Source organism: Schistocerca americana, chromosome 7 (assembly GCF_021461395.2).
Source record: "Schistocerca americana isolate TAMUIC-IGC-003095 chromosome 7, iqSchAmer2.1, whole genome shotgun sequence".
Lineage (NCBI taxonomy): Eukaryota > Metazoa > Arthropoda > Insecta > Orthoptera > Acrididae > Schistocerca > Schistocerca americana.
In genome coordinates this window covers 368,381,639-368,403,480 of record NC_060125.1, presented here as the reverse complement: position 1 = coordinate 368,403,480, position 21,842 = coordinate 368,381,639, and the positions used below count along the sequence as shown (strand labels likewise).

Sequence of the window (21,842 nt, the reverse complement as noted above, 5' to 3'; positions counted from 1 at the left end):
CAAATTTTAGAGGCTGATGACTGGCCACTTCAGGTGTATGGAGACTGCTTCACAGCCAGCCATGAGTGAAGAAATGGCAAAGCAGTTACGTGGCTGTACGAAGGCTCATGGCGAGGTCAGGTTTGTCAGAGCTGACGTTCAAGCAGAAGAGTTTATCGACTACATAAATAATTTTCTGGAAAAGCGTTAGCTCAATATTACTCATCTGGATATGAAATGGGTCACTGTATAGAAGAAAGAAAGGAATAATTTTTTGTATAGGCTTCACAACGTTTGTGTTATCTGTGTATTTCCTAATCAGTTATCTGTTCCTTTTGATACGCAACTTATGTATGATACAATGCGACATCCCTCTCCGTTGGTACGTAAACCACTTCAAAAATGTTTTACATCGCCTTCATAACGTGGATTTCCGCACGTGATTTTACTCGCCGTATTCGATACGGCAATAGTTCTTGTATGATAAGTGGTTGGTTGGTTGGTTTGGGGAAGGAGACCAGACAGCGTGGTCATCGGTCTCATCGGATTAGGGAAGGATGGGGAAGGAAGTCGGCCGTGCCCTTTCAGAGGAACCATCCCGGCATTTGCCTGGGGCGATTTAGGGAAATCACGGAAAACCTAAATCATGATGGCCGGACGCGGGACTGAACCGTCGTCTTCCCGAACGCGAGTCCAGTGTCTAACCACTGCGCCACCTCGCTCGGTGTATGATAAGTGTTTCGATTTACTATTCATAGATAGATTTGTAACCTTGCATTATAGCCGCCACTTGAGCTATAGAGCTAAAGTATATTTTCCAATATTAGCTTCGATTTCTCCACATTACATATTTTATTTTTAGGTGGTACTGCGTATTGTGGTCTCCACTAAGTTCTAGAGCTGTTTTTACATTATTCAATCCTGTTTCTTTAGGACAAATTGTTAAGTTCTTCTTTTAACCAGTGAAAAGTTCCAAACTACGTATTGCGGTCTCCACTAGAACTATGTTACTACAGTGTATTTTCCGTAAACAGTCAAAATTTGTTTCTGATAAATATTCTTCCTGTCTAACACTTTTATGATTTGCTACTGATAAGTACATATATTCGCCACTACGTATCGCAATCTACGCTTGAGCTATATACACTCCTGGAAATGGAAAAAAGAACACATTGACACCGGTGTGTCAGACCCACCATACTTGCTCCGGACACTGTGAGAGGGCTGTACAAGCAATGATCACACGCACGGCACAGCGGACACACCAGGAACCGCGGTGTTGGCCGTCGAATGGCGCTAGCTGCGCAGCATTTGTGCACCGCCGCCGTCAGTGTCAGCCAGTTTGCCGTGGCATACGGAGCTCCATCGCAGTCTTTAACACTGGTAGCATGCCGCGACAGCGTGGACGTGAACCGTATGTGCAGTTGACGGACTTTGAGCGAGGGCGTATAGTGGGCATGCGGGAGGCCGGGTGGACATACCGCTGAATTGCACAACACGTGGGGCGTGAGGTCTCCACAGTACATCGATGTTGTCGCCAGTGGTCGGCGGAAGGTGCACGTGCCCGTCGATCTGGGACTGGACCGCAGCGACGCACGGATGCACGCCAAGACCGTAGGATCCTACGCAGTGCCGTAGGGGACCGCACCGCCACTTCCCAGCAAATTAGGGACACTGTTGCTCCTGGGGTATCGGCGAGGACCATTCGCAACCGTCTCCATGAAGCTGGGCTACGGTCCCGCACACCGTTAGGCCGTCTTCCGCTCACGCCCCAACATCGTGCAGCCCGCCTCCAGTGGTGTCGCGACAGACGTGAATGGAGGGACGAATGGAGACGTGTCGTCTTCATCGATGAGAGTCGCTTCTGCCTTGGTGCCAATGATGGTCGTATGCGTGTTTGGCGCCGTGCAGGTGAGCGCCACAATCAGGACTGCATACGACCGAGGCACACAGGGCCAACACCCGGCATCATGGTGTGGGGAGCGATCTCCTACACTGGCCGTACACCACTGGTGATCGTCGAGGGGACACTGAATAGTGCACGGTACATCCAAACCGTCATCGAACCCATCGTTCTACCATTCCTAGACCGGCAAGGGAACTTGCTGTTCCAACAGGACAATGCACGTCCGCATGTATCCCGTGCCACCCAACGTGCTCTAGAAGGTGTAAGTCAACTACCCTGGCCAGCAAGATCTCCGGATCTGTCCCCCATTGAGCATGTTTGGGACTGGATGAAGCGTCGTCTCACGCGGTCTGCACGTCCAGCACGAACGCTGGTCCAACTGAGGCGCCAGGTGGAAATGGCATGGCAAGCCGTTCCACAGGACTACATCCAGCATCTCTACGATCGTCTCCATGGGAGAATAGCAGCCTGCATTGCTGCGAAAGGTGTATATACACTGTACTAGTGCCGACATTGTGCATGCTCTGTTGCCTGTGTCTATGTGCCTGTGGTTCTGTCAGTGTGATCATGTGATGTATCTGACCCCAGGAATGTGTCAATAAAGTTTCCCCTTCCTGGGACAATGAATTCACAGTGTTCTTATTTCAATTTCCAGGAGTGTGGATAAAGTGCATATTTCGATACTAGCCAAAATTTATTTGTGATAAATATTCCTTTTTAATTCGTTCAGAGCATCGATATTCCATTTACGGCTGTAGAACTTGTTTTTCCAATGCTCGATTCGGTTTTTCTCCCAAGATATGTTCCTCTTATTTATAAATGATTGGTCATTATGGTTGTAATGCAAACTATATTTTACACATGTAGCAACTTTTGATGTTTATTTTTCAGTATCGCAATTTCCTCTTTATCCAGGAAATATGCTTTCGATCAGTGGTTATCAGCCTGAGGGTAGTTACCGCATGAGAGACAAAATAAAATTTTCTGGGCGGTATAAACAAAAGGGTTCCATTGTGTTTCTGTCGCGAAACTAAATTATTTTTTCAAGCTATTGCTGTTATCACTATTTCATAAGACTGTAATACTTATTTCCTGTGTTACAAACAATTAATTCTCTTTCAAATACTAGCATTAACATGTAACACAGACTGGTGGAGATTATAGTTTGTGTTACGAATAAATGAACAACATGTTCCTCACATCACAAACCCACTAGACAAATACTTTCTACTTCGTACCATGCATCTATGAAAGTAAAAGTGAGACATATCTGTAACATATGATTAAATATTTCTTCAAAATGGCTTCTTCGAGTTGTAGATGGTTCCCACAATGGAGCAGATATTGCTTCAGTATTCGCTTCACAACAGATAAACGAGCATAGTGGCAACACAATACAACAGTAACAACGTAATGACTATTATGCCACTGTATGGCCTAGGCTGTATTATAATAATAATTAGTAGTAGTAGTAGTAGCAGCAGTAAGCATTATTTTCTGTGAAGGAGTTGTTGGTAGCACTCATGATGCCATGAGAACTGTTTCATCATTCCACGAGCAAAGGTTGCTTAAAAAAATTAAAAAAAAGTAACAGTTGTCACATTAGTTCGAGGTTTAATAAAACACCTACAAAAGTCAAATAATCATTTACTTTTCATCATTTTAAAAGTGAAAGTGTTCAAAGACAATTATTTTTCATTCCAAACTTCAGTAAGGTGCTGATGTACATGTTAATAAAGGGGGGAGAGAGTACCAGCCAATCAATACCTGATGACACTGAAGGATAATAGTTATAGGAAGGTTGAAATCCACTGTCTTACATCATAGACCGCTCCATCTCTGCCGTGTTCACGTTTGAAACCAACATCTAAATCACGTCACGGAGGGCTACAAGCCAAGTGTTTTTCATTATGCACTATGTAAAGTGGAGCCAACAGTTTCTTTCGTTCGCATCTGAAATCAAGCACTGATTTTAACAGTCGGACGACTTCTTGTATTGCTACAGTTAACCTAATTTCTCCGAAATTCCCGATGTTAATGGGATGTTTATCGTTTTTCCAGTTTGCCGGATGAAACGGTAACAAATTTTGTATTTTGGCGCACTTCATTTTCACAAGCGACAGAATTTCAGCTTCTCAGTGCCTGCATTCGTTGCATTGCGAGGCATTTACTTCACTGCTTCCACACGAGTATCTTAGACGAAATTGGCGTTTATGTTTTATGTCTTTTGCTTAATCGAGTACAAATACTGAAACATTGTCAAGCTAATAATAATATGTTAGAAAACGTTAATTACAGAGAAGATATTTATAGTGAAATAGAATTTACCATTTTGTCGTCTCAGACTTCGTCATTCACTGAGTTTCATATCTGAGGACCAATGTATTTTTTACGAGATATGATTCAGTTCGTAATATGTAGACACAGATCAAAACTCTCAAATAGTAGACTATTGGCGTCTGCTGGGAAACGATATCACTCCACAGCTGCAGCTTCAGCCTGTAAATTCACTGACTTTGTCCGGACAAATATGTTCGCAAGTTTATGTTTTTAAAGTAAATTTTCCTATGGAACGAAATATTACTTCCTTTCACATATATTTCGGTGCAGCCAAATATTGCATAAGGTTTCACCATTGTAATACAAAGAACGTTGACTGAAAGTACTGCAATAAGTGTTGCACTCTACCAAAACTACAGTTCGGAAGTTTTGATACATAACACAAACGACGTACTAAATGGTAGGATTACCGATAGTATTGGTAAGGAAACATACATAAATGAACGTGTAACAGCGAAATTGGGAGCCGACGACTTCTCTATCTTTTTTTTTTTTTTATTAGAACGGCACATCATTTAGTGTTAGTCCATTGGGTATTTTATATTCTTACAAAATATAAATAGCATTTTGTAAGTATAAGAATTATTTGATTGTAAAACTTCTACACTTCTATGTAACCAAAGCAGTTACTTTTGATGCAAATATAGTTTTCATGTACAAACATAATATATGTAGTTATTTTGTCATCAGAACATTCATTATCATGATGAAAGGCAAGAGATACCTGTTGCTACTGATAAATGCGAAAGTTGTTTACGAATTACAGAACCGTGTTCTATAAAAGTTCGATGAAGTGAAGCGATGTTTGATATATTTTTGTTTTGCGGGTTTTCTTTACTTTACCTTCTTGGTCAGGAAATTGCGTTTCCTAGCGCTAGATGATAAATCTGTATTGTTTTCTTTATTTTTACTAAAACGTCCCTCTGTTCCACGTTAGGAACCAACGATTTTGGAATAAAGCCTGAATTAAATACTGATAATTTCAATTTCGCTATAAATACTTTTAAGTAGCACACAGAACGATAACTATGCAAAAGAAAAGTGTTTCGTAGGTTGCTCAGCCCTTTATACAGCGTGTTTCACGATTCAAGTAACACACTTACAGAGGTTGAAGAGGGGACATAGTAGATCAAGTTTTATATAACAACCCATGTCCGGAAAACTCGTCCAACGACGATACATAGCGTCAAAGTTATACGCAACTGTAACTGTATATATATACAGGGTGATTCCAAGAAGATGTTACAAACTTTGAAGAATGATGGAAACGGATAAATACGAGTATATTAAATTGAGGTCAGGGTTTCTGGTTGTGGAACGACCCAGTCGAAAGTCACAAGCGAAAAATACTGATACCTCTGACAGTGGATTACTTGTACTGTTACTGCTGTTGCTAAGAATTTAGGGTAGGCAACTTTCAGAGGTGGTGGTATGGACTAAGACAAGAAGTAATGTCTAATAAACATGGGCTCTAAAATGGGTCTATTGAACGAGATAGATTTATTATTCTCCATCATCCTTAAAAGTTTGTAACATCATCACGGAATCACCCTGCATATATATATATAAAGGCGCCGGCGCCTGTGACTTCGATGCTCTGTAATCTCTAAGGTTTCCAGACATGTGATCCTGCGTAAAACTTGATCTACTAAGTCCCCTCTACAATATCTAGATGTATAATATGAATTGTGAAACACCCTGTTTATGCTTCACTCATTTTCTACACCGTTCATCGCTTCCGGTTTATAGTGGAACCTAGTAAAACACTGCTCGGAAACACAAAAAAAAGATCGTTATAAAGTAAAGCCCGTATGGTATGCAACACACCTAATGTACACGTAACACGGGTACGACCTTAACTGACCAAAGCTACTTGGAAAATTACCGTACTCTACTCTTACTTTGGTAGTCTACAGGCGTTTTACAACTCTCACTGCAATGAAGACACATTGGACAGTAATCCAGAAGCCCCTGATGCTGGCTTCAATACGAAGGCATTATGTTCGTTCTTTCTAGTTTTGAGCAGCTTATGCGCAAGCAGATGCAGTGGTAGCAGGTGAGACTGAGTTGTTATTCTCCCGGCAGGCGTGATCTCGGCGGGCGTGTCGGTGCCGGTGCAGATCCCCAGCCAGGGGCCGGACCTGACGTCCAACTATTGGCCGCGGATCCAGTGATCGCAGCTGTTCGGGTTCCCGCCGGCGCGCCTGCTGCTGCAGCCGCCGGAGGACCCGCTGCCGCCGCCCCCGGGGCCCGCCACCGCCGCCGTCGCCGCCCCCGCCGCCTCCACCTCGACGGGCACGGGCGAGGACACGCCGCAGAGCTGCTCGCCGCAGTCCCCGCTGTCGCAGGCGCTGCGCGACGCCTCCTCGCTGGACGCGCTCAGCCTCGCAGCCGCAGCCGCTTCCGCACACCACCACCAGCAGCGCTGAGCGCGCCAGGATCACACCACACGCACACATCGGGTACCACGAACCACAGCTTCCCTCCGCAACGCGTCTCAAAATAAACGATAAAACACGTTGGTCACTAGACGCGGCGGATCACCAGCTAGGCCAAAGCAACCCGTGGGCGTCGTGATACCTTGCTGCCTCGTCGTCTGAAAGTGAGACTCTTCCTCTCTTTTCGACAAAAATCTATGAAAGAAACTGCAGAGGTGGTCTCTCTCACCACCAGTCAACAAGGTTTACAAAAAGCTATTACTACAGAACGAATGTGGGCAATAAAGATTGTTGTACTTCCACATCCTCCTCACCATCTGGTGCGTGTAATTTTCACTGAAGTGCTTCGTTAAATTTGCAGTCGGCAGAGAGATTTGTAACTGGGCTTCTACATACGGACTGGAAGGAAAATGTGATTGCTGATCACTTGAACATGCAAAGCTAGCACATTTTTCAACTTTCCCAGTAACCTTTTCCCCCATTTCAGCATATTAAATATGACACATGAAGGACACATTCTTGTCCTTTTCTTTCAGTAACATTTTGCTTTGTTATATTGTTAAAGAACCACTAACTAATGCCAAAGAACTGAATGTCACTATTTTGAGAAGCTAACTCACTGTTGAGAAGTCTTTTACTTTCCATAAAGTATAGAGAGAAGAACAATTACTGCGAAAGAAACAGTACCCAATAACTTCCCATTACACTTCCTTAACAGTAATACAGAGCAAAATAGTGCCCTTGTAGTCTGCAGACAGGGTCAGTGGGTGCAGGGGGGGGGGGGGGGGGGGGAAATTAACTTTTGTACTTCTATCCGTGCGACATCTGTCACAAAATTAAAAAGACATACAGTCTTCTGTGACAGATTAAACATAATTAAACAATTTCTACACAAATAGTATTCATTATTATTTCCCACTGTGCAACACTTAACTGTTATAAATTGCAAAACTGGTGTCTTCAGCAGTGAAGAATATTCAACAGAAGAACAATTTGAACCGGATCACAGGGTACTTGTGAATGATAGAACTCACAGTAAATACAATGTAACCCACATACAACTGTTCTTTCAGCATTTGTTGGGTTAATACCAGCAAGAAAATGTGCCAAAAAGTTTTGCACACAGAAATTTTAAAATTTTGAAACAGTGGTTTGAGTATCCTTAACAGTATTAATTTCATTTCCGTGCAGTGTTGTACTGTATAGTCATTAATTTCGTAATTGTACAAATGCTTACACAAAAGTGTGTGTTAACTGTGTGCTCGGCAAATATATTAGGATGCAGTGTGTGATTAAAGTAGGCTTAATTTTAAGTGAACATAAATCGAGAAAATTTGACGATAATAAAACAATCTGATTAAAGTGAAATAGGTAAATGCATACATTAAACTCATGTTCAGTCTTGGCAATTTGAATAAATTGTAAAGATAAGTATTATTTCAATGTTTAACTAAATAATTTCTGTAGAATCTTGACACGTTTCAACAGACATGGTACAGTTAGCCTACACACATCACAATAACACCTCTTTTTACAATGTGAAATGTAGGACAATATTGACCATTTAACTCACTACGGGATTTAAACCCATTATGAATTATATTACAATTCTGAAAAACTACAGAAACTCTGTGAAACTTTTGGGTCCAAACCACAAATGCAGATAGTGCACTTGTACATAAAGTTTCTGAAAGGACTTTTTGTTTATTCTACATTCTGAAATATTGTTGAGGATTAATGTTAGCTTCACAAGGTTTTGTATGCAGTAATAGCTTCCACAAATTTCAAACTTAATGTTCAATGGCAACTGTGTTGGGAAAACTGTACCAAAAATATTTACTGGTAGTTTCTTGTAATACACTGACCCACCATATCCTGAACATATGGTGAACACAGAGATCTTACCTATCTGTACAGTGTTTTAATGTAGCAGGGAGGCTAAGATGAAAACAATACAAGCAAGACTACTGTATTTAAGAACCAATCATAAAGTAGTACACCTGTAATGAATTTCAGTTTGGGTTCTGCACCATGAATCTGAAAGGTGTGCCTTACGAAAAGTCAGAGAACTGGAAGTATAAATTTACATCACTTGGTAGTTTTTAGATTAACAACATTCAATTCTCAACCCTCCTTGCTGCATTTATTTTCTGGTTCTCGAATTATTTAATTCATACAATAGATGTAAATGTTTATCTAAATGTAAGAAAACATTTTTCTAGTTCCTAATGCAGTTTTGGTCAAAGTCCAGAAAGGTTTTAAACTGTTTTATTTAGGAACAAATTTTAAGAAATATGTTCAGTGACAACAATGTAACAATAATGAATGTCATGTATATTGACTTTGTTGCTGTGATTATATAATATTTAAATGGAGTAAGCAAAACATTGCATATCTGTCAGTGTGTAGATCTTATGTGGATAAAGTAATAAAAAAAGAATACAAATCTCAAATGACTTTTAATAAGTAAAACGTATTGTACCAGAATGTGAAATGCTTTACCCATTTCCTCAGAAATTTGTATTATTAATATAGCTGGTTGTAATTCCTCTTGAAGTGAAGGTTTTTAATTCACATGCAGTAAATAATTCCTATTGTCACATAACAGTGTGTTACGTACACTCATCAGCCTCTTACACACAAATATTTATAAGAATAAGCAGACTGTATTAAGACACTGCATATACAGTCTAAATAAAAACAACTTTCATTGAGTCACACTTGTTTTCTCACCACAGTTTCTTCATATGGGCTATAGAGGTGAAAAGGTATGGAAAGAAGATGAAGGGTTGATCCACAGCTCCAGAATCAAACATAAAGAAGCATTATAGACACAAAGTCCCCACATTGTTTTCTCAGTTCTCAATACAGTACACTACCCATCAAGCAAAAAGTAATACTATCTCCACTGCACTTTTCCCAGTATACTTGTAGCCCCATAATTTTTGTACCTCTTCTTGAACTGTTAACATAGTTCTATATTAACATTTGAGACACATGGTGGCCATGTTTTGGAGTTTAAAAAATTTCATGAGAAAAGAGATCCACTGCAATATAGAATGATGTGGAACACTACAGCTCAATTGTCAAACACACATTCCTCTTAAACAGACCACAGACAAATGTGTGTGGGGAGATGAAGGAACAGAGATTTTACAACTGGTATTTCAAGCCCTTTCCATGTCTGAATGGTTAAGTACTGACAAATTTGCAAATTCATTACCTGACCTGTTTCAAAATAACAAATAAAACATTGCATGAAAATGAAACAACACTTTAAGGTTACATAGCAATGTGTATTTTTCTTTTCTTTTCACTGCATCATACTCCATACAATTTATGAGAGGTAGCAAACAAATATTTAAGGATGGGCGGACTAATTGGTGTCACGGTGAAAAATATATTTGTATGAGACATGAAAGTTGAAAAAGTTTTATTTAACTGAATTCAAAAACATCAATAAAATGTATAATACATTGAACACAGTGACTGGTATAATTTAAATAAAACGTGTTAAACAGCTAAAAATTTGTACATGAGAATAGCACCCACTTGTCTGACAGCTGGTAGCACATATGTTAAAAAAAAAAAAAAATGTGTGCACGCGCACACACACACACACACACACACACACACATTGATTAAGGTGCTGTTCTAGACTAAGCACTAAGTGTTAATGCTGAAGGAAGATATTGTCACCATCTTTCAAAATGGTCCTACATAAGAACTGAAACAGTAGACCAATGGAATGGTATTGCTACATTCTCATAAGCTGTCAACACACACAACGTAAGTTACAGACAGGGCAAAGCATCACCCACCACCCTTTAAAAGCATAGCAAATCCTACCACAAAATAAAACACTGAGGTTCAGTCATCACCACAGTGATACAGCTCTAATCATCACTGCCATTCGCGTGCAGAGCAACCAACAGAAGCCAGCCAAAGTCTAGATCAGGGCCAGTGCCAGTCATGGCAGTGTTTCTCTATTGTTCACAGATTGGCAATGTTGCTCCATGAAACACTTAGAAACACCACTGGCCCCAAACTATACTTTTACTACTGAAGCCATTTTTCACTCGAGCTCCTTTCAACAGTTTGTGTCATACTTAGAATAAGTATTAATGCTGTCAACACAGAGAAACAAAGAAGATAATTAGAAATGTGGAGCATCAGTCTTCTCCATATCACAGTTTCCCAATAGGCAGAGAGATGCGAGGCATTTTTGGCAAAAATGTGAAGCGTTGCTCTGCAGATGCTGGGGTTTCTGGGACAGTACCATATGGGATACGAGCATCTATCATAAGCGGAGTTTGGCTAGAAAGTGTTCTATCTATTAGTCTTCCATAACGAGATCTGTATGGTGGTGGTGGGAATGGTGGTTTTCCTTTCTGTTGCCATATCTGTGCACAACTGCCAAGCACTGTCAATGAAATCCACACCGCAACAAGAATGACATCTGAAACAAAGAATTCAAATACCAGAGCAGCAAATTTAATGACAATTTCTGTATGATAACGCATGAAAGCTAATAGCATTCCCTAAAGTATTTCATGGATTTCAGTTAATTCATGAAGAATTCAATGAGAGGTATGGTTACATTAATTAAAAATATAAAAAATTAATGCCACAAACCTAGACAGGAAACTATAAGATAAGATGCACTAGAAGTTTAGAAGGAAACTGAACAGCAGCAAAATACAAAAACATACAGAATTCTTGAACCTGGGGTCCCTCTATTCAGGGGTAGAGGAGGCAGAACAGGTGAGGAAAGCATAAAAGAAAACTAAGTTGAGCTTTCAGACGGAACCACTGCACAAATAGGAACAAGTAAACAACAGCATAAATAATTAGTTCAATCGTTGCTGTCATCGTGACCTTCCGGCTGAAGACTTGTCCGGTGCAGCTCTCATGTTAATCTGCCTGTGCAAGCCTTTTCATCTTTGCATAACTTCTGCAACCTACATCCCTTTGAACCTGCTTAATGTGTTCATCCTTTGGTCTCACTACACAATTTTTATCCCCCCCCCCCCCTCCCATCATCACTAACCAACACTTCCCTCCATTACCATATTGATGATTCCTTGATGTCTTAAGATAAGTCCTCTCAAGCGATAACTTCTTTTAGTCACGTAGTGCAATAAATTTCTTTTTCCTCCAATTCAATTCAGTATCTCTTCATAAGTTACTCAATATCCACCCTTATAATATCCAGCATTCTTCTGTAGCACCACATTTCAAAAGCTCCTATTCCCCTCTCATGTTTGAACTGTTGATTGCTGATGTTTCACTTCCATGCAGGATTACACATCAGGCAAATATTTCAGAAAAGATGAGAAAAAATGGCAGTTATTAATTTGCTGTCTCTTGTCTGTTTTGTCCCTAACCCCCATTTATAATTAAAGCAGTTCTTATATCACTATTATGTTATATCATAATCTATCTCCTTCTTTCTGGTTTAAAAGTGCATCTAATTCTAAAAGCCTACATTTCAGAAATATTTCTGAAACTGGTTTAATGCAAACACAAAAATGTAGGAATGATCAGCATAGCCATTTTTATTTATTGCTAAATAAATCTAAAAAAAAAAAAAAAAAATATGGCACAAGAGTGGATAATATGAATTTGCACACGACCCAAAAAATTGATGCACATGAATAATCAGAAATAATAAGAGATCACCTTGATAATGGATCCTCTCTGTCAGTATGCATTATATACTAGGTAACTGTTGAAGTATATAAAACAGAAAACGGTAGAAATTGTTTATATTTAATGATCTCCCATACACAATGGACAAATGTAGGTACTTACCTCGAAACTGGAATGGAGGATTAATAACAGCAGCATTATAGCCACTAACTGTTGCTCTCCTTATCGTGTTCACCAATACATATTTTAGATTTGAGCCTATGTAATAATCAATGGGAATTATAGTGGCATATGCACCTAGTACTGCACAACTGATAATGTTACTCTTGCTCATTAGTGGCGGGCAGAGAAGTACCACAAGTACTACTAGCAACATTATACACACAAATGCAGCCCAGAAATTTGTATCACTCCTCAACACAGGGATGTCAGCTGTAAATAACAATTCATAAGATCATCTGATGCTTTCCACAACATAATAATTCACAAACACTGAGGTTGTGATCTTACCCAGTGTTGCATACATTGAGGTAGATGCAATTAAAAATCCAAAAGTCATGGAAGGTAAAAGTATTGATATCAAAGGTACTCCACAGCAACGCCACAACAACAGCCACACTATTCCAAATAGCATGCCCAATAGCACAGAAACTGTCTCTAAAACTGAAAATAAAAGTTGCAAGTGAATTGAAATGCATTTAAAACATACTGACCTGCTGTCACAGTAATCTAATATTTACCTGGTGTACTGAGTGACTTTTGGAGTGTTAAAATTATGTAGGTCACAATTCCACCAGACAAAAATCCTGCCAGAAACAATCCGGTTCTAAAAAACCTGTGCCCAAAAAAGCATTGGAAGATACCCAGAAAGAAAGCTGTAGCACACAGAACTTTTGAGAACACCGTATCTGAAAAGAAAATTTAAGAGAAATTTAATAATAATTCATATAAGAATGACATCACTATTTCTGTTGGCACATAAGTCAATATCACTTACGTAATACTTCACACGAGTCAATTGCTATTTCACCACTACATCCATATGTAATAGCAGGAACATAAGCAGAACCTGAGAAACCTGATGTAGCAATTGCCCCATATACTGTTCCAGTTCCACGATATGCATTGTAAGTCCGTCTCAACGAGGAGCCAATTAAACTTGGCTCAATCTGTAACATTGTTTCATTAATATTTAAATACAGACTTAGTTTTATTTTACTAATGGATATAACATCTTTCTTGAATTGGCATTAACAAAAGTTACTGTTTCTATCAAGCAAAATGTTGGTTTTGACTGTAGAAAGTACACTAACCAGCAGTCCATGATCCTTTATATCTTGCACTGTCATCATGGCTCTCAGTGCTCTGAAGTATGTCTCTCTTGAAAAATCCATTTCTGGTAGATACATATGGTACATCAATACTTCAGATGGAGGTGAAAATTCACAACTGCTAGGCAGGGTTGACACTCCTGGTGGCTGGCTGTCCACAATAATAACTGCCTCTGTCTCTGTTATTCTTAGATACGGTGCAATCTCCACACTGAACTCCATATTACATCCTCCAGGTATTGGTGCTGTGAATACAAAATTTTAAATGCTGTACTTTACATATCAGAGTAAGAATTTCAACAGATTTATTTGAGAGACAAATGACTGACTTAGCATATTTTACACTATTTGTTATCACTGTATGCCACATTACATAGTCTGTAGAGGAAACTAGCTCCACACAGCATGCGATAATTTATTCCACAGTAATAATTGTAAGTGGGTTATTACTTCCATCCAAGTCTGAATACATATAATACAAATGAATGAATCAGAAATAATGGCCCGGTTTGTTTCATTAGCACAACTAATTAGCCTGCTGTCTACAAACGTCTGATAAGATAAAAATATGACAAGAGAGAAAAAAATAAAAACTATACCAACCTTCATCGCTGTACGCCTGTGCTGCTACCATAACAGTAATGTTTCTCACAGGATTTGTATTATGAACAAAGAACTGTGCAGGCGGTTGTCCTTTTATTTCTCGTATCAAGCCAATATTGCTTCCGTTCACATACGTATGGGGTGTAAGAACCTTATTGTACGACAGAACAATCTCATACTGATATGCGTGTGTTTGCAATAATACAAATCCACCATCAGACGGAATATTTGTGACATTTACTGCTATGATACTGGACGGTGCAATGTCTATAAACTGATCTACTATCGCTCCAGGTGAAGCAAGAATGTTGTAGTTAAGAAGAGAGAGGTTGATCGTGTCACCATCTGTAAATGTAAAACAGAAAGCATAGCTACAACTGCAATTTTGGGCTAATCTTTTACGCATGACACTCTTCAAAACTCCGGATTACAATATGCTGTGAAACTTTAACTCTTCTCGAGCGTCACATCTAAAAGCGGTCAACTCATGTACGCAAAATTCTACAGACAGGTTGCATGCTTAAAGTTAGCGTTTACTAACCTTCTACAAATGTATTAATATCTGTTGTTTGAACGCTAACCGGCAAAAACACTAAACAAAACAGTACCGAAAGAATAAGCAAGGAATTGCGCTTGGACTTCATACACTGAATCAACATTAAATACGACATTCTCACTAGTTGGAATTACACTCATTCTAAGTCACGAAATGCAATCGTAATCAAAGTACGGTGACACTTAGTTGTTGTGTATTTGCCGGGTAAACTGTCACATTATTGACACACGTACATACATTTATAAACCACTGTACCACTCATTCCCTGCGTACACTCACTAACACTCGTTACGAAACTTTCTCCACACCTCGCGTCGTCTGTTTTCTTACTCACTCACGCGACGCCGCTAGAGGCGCTCGTAGCGCTTCAACATGGCAGCGCTCGATCAATGAAGTTTTGTAATCTTGTAAATGTAGTGTCAGTTGTATATTTTCGAAGTTAATTCTGTGTCATGTGCGTGGTGGAAAAATAAATGGGACATGGGCAAGGATCAAGAGCTGTTGGAAGCAGCACGCAATGGGAACATCTCTGTGGTGGAGAAAATACTCAGTCAGAGAGCGAAAAGGAGCGGCCCATTGGCAAGGTGGGTATTTTAATATTAATTCATTTATTTCGTTAGTTATTGTTACCACACTGCATTAATTATTGATCCTATAAACCGACAATTCCTTAATGCCATGGTAAGTTCGGTGTTTAGAACTATTGTTGCTATAACTAACCACTTCTTACCGTAACGTCAGGAAACACGACATAAACCTGTTGTAAGTTTAGTAAACAAAGTTCGGAAACCGTTGTTAAGCATTAGGAAGCATTAAGTCTGGAGTGAAGGCACGTAGATCTTTTCTTTTAGCGTAACCTGTCTGTTAATAAGTGTGTGTGTTTTTGGAGAGCCATCTCAGTTATTCAGACATCTCTTGAACTTTTTACGGTTCGATAGCGATTTTGTGATAATGTGTTGACAGTCTGCTTCGAAATTGCTGATTGTCGGCGTCGGTACATATTTACTGTCTATATATGTGGTAATTATGTAATAGTGGCAAGGTAGCTTTTAATTATTAATTTTGTGCTGCAGTAAAAAAAAAAGTTACATTTTAGTGGTAGGTTCTAGGATAGCAGAAGTCTGAGTAAAATGTTGCCAATAAACCATCTGCTTTTGCCTATCATCTATCGTCATGTCACATAGAGTATTAGCGAATACAGTAAATATGAAAGGAGACATTCTAAGAGTAAAATTGCCACGTTTAGGTATAAGGTGTAAAAGTTTTATTTTCCAGTATTATTATTGGTTATTCGCTAGTACACTCGTGATCGTGCGCCCTTTCATTATTTTGTTTCCACATGCTACTGTGATACCTAGATTAGATTATCGTAGTACAATATTTTTTTTCTAATTCATCTTATTGGTTAGAGGTAACCAATTCTTAAGTCTTAAAGTATCAGAAATATGCGTGAAGTTGACATTACCGTTTTCAGTTTACATTATCCTAAATTTCCATTGATTTGCGTCTAGTCAGCAACATACAAGGAAACTTATTTCATCACAGTTAGCGTACTATACTACCACGACAGTGAAGTGTCGGTAATCTCTCCGTAAAGTGACAAATGTAGGCGTCTTTGGCGACATAGCAGGGCTGTTATCATAAACACACACACAATTAATTTTAGGTTAGATGAGGTACAAATCAATCGTACACAGGAAATTTCTCTTGCATTCCTAACTTAAGTTATCTCTAGTTTCATTGTGTTTTCTGGCCACGGATCTTAATGTTTAGGACACTGTTTTTGCCAAGTAAACTGGTTCATGTTTTTGCTACACTGGAAGAAGATGAGAATAATGCTTGTGCAGGACTGTATAGTACTCTTGGTACTACTTTGACCTAAATATTGGCAATGTAGCAATGAATTAATTTTTAAACTTTTCCTTAGATTAGTACTAGGGGATGCCGCGTTGAAGGGTGTGGCGCCAGGGTGGCTTATACTGATCGATAGATGCTGAGAAGCGAGGTCGACGCCCTCCACATATATGTGAAAATAAAATCTCTTCTAGTTCTTATAAAATTGGGCCAGGGATTGGCCAGTGAAGCTGATTTACACCTCCACTTATCACTATGACTTGAACATAGGGAAACACACTTGACGCCTGTGCTACATTTGTTATTTTGGCATGTCGGCGACGGAGATCGAAATTACGCATCTCGGCACATGTGGCGATCGTATCGACCACATTACTCATTTCTTAATACATTGAAGATAGTTTTTTTGTGGTTAAATAGATACTAAGCGTGCCATTGCAGTAAACATATTACGTAATAATTTCGAAAGATCCTTTTTATTGTTGTGATCAAAGGGGTCTTCATTCTCTTTAATTGCTCTAGTAGCAGATAAAGTCGATCAGGGCATGTTACGAAGGGTTAATACATAAACTCAAATATTGTCATTAGATTGCTACAGGGCTCTATGAGAATCTGTTTACAAGTCAGCTATCACCAGTGAATCTGCTAGAGCAATCGATACGTTATTTAGCAGTATACCGTGAGCTCGAGAAATATTAATAAATTTGTTCCGATACATTCTAATTAATTGCTAATGAAACTGTTTAAGTTTGATTGATATGGTGCTCCCTAAATATACACCACAGATGGAGTTGTTTTTATTCCAATATTTCATCATCTCTTAAGTGTTTGACTTCCAATTGGAAAGCTCTATTTCTGATCAAGGAAAATAAATTGATTTTTATTTGTAACAATTACAATTAGATTTATTTTTCCATTAATTGTTAGATTACCTGCAACAGTCCTGTCAAAATATTAATTAATTGATGAAAAAGATGACCTTTGTTTGGGAATTCAATCCAGAAAGATTTGCCCTAGTACCAATCTCGCTTTGATTTTCCCTAATAACATTAATATTAATAGTCAAAGGTGCAGGAATGTCACTTGTTCTCCCCACTGGACCCTCACAAAAACTTCAAATACGAGTATTTGAACGGCATCAAAAATATTAATCATAGTTCTTTTAGCGGGATATCATAAGCACGGAACCCAAGGGGCTTATCAGTGAGCAAAACTGAGTTTGTTGTGAAGTATAACACTTCTGTTTATGTAGAAAGAATTAATACGCATCAGTCACCCTTAAAATGAATAACAACTAGAAACTAGTCGGTTAAAATTCTAACGGTACATCTCAGAATTGGTACTTTTACTTCAAGAAAATTGGTTGAAGGAAATTTTATATTTGAATTCCGTTTCAATTGCACTATCCTTGCTCAGAAGTCTGCAAAAAGATTGAACTGTTGACATATTCCATTGAAACTTTATGAATGGAATTCTTAAACGTTGGTCCACGTGTATTAATTTTTTTTGTCACCTATTTTTCAGGCGCTACATTGTATGAGCTCTTCCATCTACATTGCAATCCACAACTCCACCGACAAAATTTGTGAGGTTGTTCAGGGCTGTTTTTCCCCGAGCATTTTACTACAAGGAACCTATAGTTACCAGTGGCTCGTTAAAGAGATGTCGCATTTTGTTTGTTTACTTACGTTCACCCCATCCTACCCGCCCTTGCCCCATAATTTATCTTTGTATCTGGTTTGTACTGAAAATGTGTGCGCGGCAGTGTAAGTATCGGAGTGACATGTATCCCTTGTTTGAAAACAAACTTGTTCCATTCAGTCAAGGTACCAGCTGTTGACGACAATGCCCACTTTACCCATCGCCCTCAAACTTGCATCAAGTTCTGGTTAGTTCTGTATTGCGTTTGTTTTTCTGTCAGTGTTAGTCGTACTTCAACAATGATAAAGGGTAATATGGCTAGGAGAGCGCACTGTTCCCTCCCTCCCCCTCCTCTCCTCCATCCTCACTCAACCGCTCAGCTCCATTACTGTGTTTTGTGCTGTATGTTCTGATAATTGCATATACAGGCTTTACAAATGTAAATGCGGTAACTAAGAAAACAAATCAGAATTGCAGTTTTACTCTGATTCCTCAGGTCTCTTATACCAAATTACACAGGAAATATCCTTGAACAGCCTCCGAAGTTTCATTGGTGGAGTTTGGATTCAATAAATGATCACAGGCTTGCAAAACGTCATATGAGCACATTCTGTACCATTCTACATCCACCTGTTGCCAAATCTCTCTTGGGCTGGTCGATGTTTCGAATGTATCTTGCACTGATGGTTGAAGATCATAAATGTAATCTATGGCTGCCCCCACTACGATGCCCGGTTTTGGTCTCATATACTGCAATGTAAGACGCTTCTGTAACTGCCTCTCTACTGGTCTACCCAAGACAGGGCCTGTCTTTAACAACTTACATGGTGTCCCAGGAGGAATGGAAAGATATGACAGGAAATATCATTCGAAGCAAAAAAAAAAAAAAAAAAAAGTCTAGTAAACTTAGGCCTCAAAATGCATACCTTAAAAGCTTGAGCACTTGTTCATCTTGGCTAATGTGAAACACTTCTCGTTCGCTGAACATGTGCTCATACCTCCTCAGGTATGCACTTTAGAGACTATGTTTACTAGACCTTTTTTCTTTCGAATGGTCGTTGCTGTCAAATGCCTGAATATTCACCGTTCTTTCGGGTACAACCAGTATCGTATAGATTAACACTTTCAACCCGTCAGTTGCGTCTGTCACTGCACGATCTGGGTTGGACTGCGTAGTTACGATGCGGAAGATGAAGTCCTCTCGAGTAACTCACTTGCTCACTGCTCAGGGTCCAGCGAACGTTTCCTGATGATCCTGCCTGGCGTTCTGGTTGCAACAATTTTTCCATTTCGTGCCACTGTCGACGTCTGGTCATCAGAGTCTTCTCGTCTGTTACGCCCGATATAGGCGTGAATCTGTATGGCGCTACGTCCAGAGCAGAAGACGACAAGGTACACCTTCTGTGGACCGCCGGCGCCTGTTTTTCGTAAGGAAGGTTGCACCTGATGGACAAAGATCGACTGGACGCCACGAGAAGGAACCTCAAAACATTCCACACTGCGTTTCAGCTAGCGGTAATCACACTGAGCGTCAGCGGAACGTCACGTCACGTCACGTTACTGCCCAGTTTTCCTGGGAGGAAACTTTTCGCTTTGACTTCTGCTAACAGGGAAGGTTAACATATTCTCGCCACGGTCACTGCTGTTAAAGTTGTGGATTTTGTGCGTTTGGGTCTCCTTAATTATGTTGGTGGCTTTGTTTTCGTAACTCATTACAAAGTTTGGATAAGGACTTGCTACTTTTGTACCAGAGACCTGTTAAAGGAAAAAAATGATTTAATTTAGTTGTAAAACCTGGACCAAGAGAAAGCTTAGACTGTGCTTAACTAAAAACATAAAGAGAAAAACAGTTTTTTTAATGAAAATTGTTTCGACATCTCAACTCTGTTGCGAGAAGAAAAAAAAATAGTTTTCTTCAATGTTATTTGACATTTAGGAAGAAAATAAGGCGCAAAGAATAAAGTAAAAGGCGCTATGTACCGCCTTGTAAATGTGTTTCGATGTGTTTGCAAGTATTTATTTTCGTGACCAAATAAATGTTTGGCGAAGTCTTACTATCAGGTAAGCATTTTTCTTTGGCCATTAATAAACTGTACCACCACTTGTGGTTCCTTAATGCTGATGATTCATTCTGGCTTTTTGTAAGACAGAGCCTTCATAATGTCACTTTGACAGCTCAGTTCAGGGGTGGGCGACACGTGGTTATATAAGCGTTCCGTCTAGTGTTAACACACCATCAACTGACCGTGTGGTCACGAGTCTTTGCAACGACCATCCAATTTGCTACCAGCCCCCAACGAGACGGCGAACAAATTCAATGGTTCTGCAGTTCTAAGTGCAACGATCATCGCTCTTCAGTTTTTCTGTTGAGTATGTTTCCGCACATTTCTTCAGTTGGTCGTCGAAAGTGAATCAAAGGCTTCCTTGATGCGTCTCCCTTTAATGAGCTTAGAAAGGTGTGTGGTAGAAGGCGATTTTGTAAGTATCAAGGAAATAAGCAACACAAAGACCAAAGTGGTGATTGTACATCGCCCTAATGACAAAGTACCTGACATCACAAGAATTGCTCTCCCTCCCTCCAAAAAGTTGTAATGAATCATATTGCAAATATAATATACAAACAGGGCCTCGAACAAATGAATCGATCCTGAGGCAGCTCGGCATCAGAACAAGACTTTCGACTCTTGTCAACCAAGATCAGTTGAAATATTTTGGTGACATTGTCAGAAGCTGAAAGGCTAAGGAAACAACAATCATTATTTATATGACTGTTAACGCCATCTTTCATCTGTAACTTTTTCTTCATCGGTACGTTATCGGTGTATGAGCAGTTTGGCACTTGGCTCCGTTGGTCTGACAGTCTTATTTCAGTGACTCGTGTGCTCTCTTCCTTGAGCTTTGAGGTGTGTTTGTTAGTAAAAATTGCTGTATTATGGATGAAAAAATATTTTGGTTAGTATTTCTTATAATGCATTTCTTGTTTTCGTCACAGGTATTTTGTGATGATGTATCGAAACGCGTAACGAAGAGTAAACTAAATTGCGACCAAGACGTTTCTAAAATTGTATTTTGTGCCATAGAGGGAAAATTCGACAGACGAAAACCTAGAAGACGCGCCCCATTGCGGTGGTTCGACCAGATTACGAGCCTGACCAGGATGGGCAAACATGTCATGATACCAGAGACAGGGCTCCGTGGAGGCGGGTCGTAAAGAGGCTGATCACTAGATGCCACTACACTCTTGCGTAGGGTTAGACCAAAGAGAGAGCTAGCAAGCTATGAAGTGAATGAATTTTGCAACCTGGGAAGCAAAATAACCCATGTCGGACGAAGCAAGGAAATAAGACGCAGACCACCACTGTCAAAGATGGAATTGCTTGCCAAATAAATTCTACTTGTGTCAAACGTCTGCCATAATTTGACGGAGAAATTTTTGAGAATGTACGTTAGGAACACAACATCGTATGGGAGTGAATCATGGACTGTTAAAGTGGTTCAAGTGGCTCTGAGCACTATGGGACTTAACTGCTTAGGTCATTAGT

At 39.6% G+C, this 21,842-nt stretch overlaps 3 protein-coding genes across 5 annotated transcripts in view; 2 read left to right on the top strand and 1 right to left on the bottom strand.

The window, feature by feature from the left end:
* Nucleotides 1-6,654, top strand: part of LOC124622943 (paired box protein Pax-6-like) — a 341,169-nt gene extending 334,515 nt beyond the window's left edge. The window contains exon 9 of the mRNA XM_047148734.1: nt 6,406-6,654. Coding sequence (XP_047004690.1) covers nt 6,406-6,654 — 249 coding nt within the window. The remainder of the gene's footprint in view (nt 1-6,405) is intronic.
* Nucleotides 6,655-10,072: 3,418 nt separating this feature from the next.
* Nucleotides 10,073-15,130, bottom strand: LOC124622605 (transmembrane 7 superfamily member 3-like). Of its 3 annotated transcripts, XM_047148364.1 has the most exons (8): nt 14,791-15,130; nt 14,250-14,594; nt 13,629-13,891; nt 13,313-13,484; nt 13,056-13,223; nt 12,826-12,978; nt 12,478-12,747; nt 10,073-11,122 (listed from the first exon to the last, which is right to left on the bottom strand). In XM_047148364.1, exons 1-8 carry the CDS (start codon nt 14,918-14,920, stop codon nt 10,851-10,853), a joined length of 1,773 nt encoding a protein of 590 aa, XP_047004320.1. In that variant the 5' UTR covers nt 14,921-15,130; the 3' UTR covers nt 10,073-10,850. The 3 variants fall into 3 exon arrangements, with proteins under 3 accessions (XP_047004320.1, XP_047004322.1, XP_047004323.1); XM_047148366.1 differs by lacking the exons at nt 14,250-14,594; nt 14,791-15,130 and adding an exon at nt 14,020-14,126; XM_047148367.1 differs by lacking the exons at nt 14,250-14,594; nt 14,791-15,130 and adding an exon at nt 13,976-14,093.
* LOC124622942 (ankyrin repeat and SAM domain-containing protein 1A-like) overlaps nt 15,129-21,842 on the top strand; it is a 579,621-nt gene continuing 572,907 nt past the window's right edge. Inside the window, exon 1 of the mRNA XM_047148732.1 lies at nt 15,129-15,389. Coding sequence (XP_047004688.1) covers nt 15,286-15,389 — 104 coding nt within the window. The 5' untranslated portion in view covers nt 15,129-15,285. The remainder of the gene's footprint in view (nt 15,390-21,842) is intronic.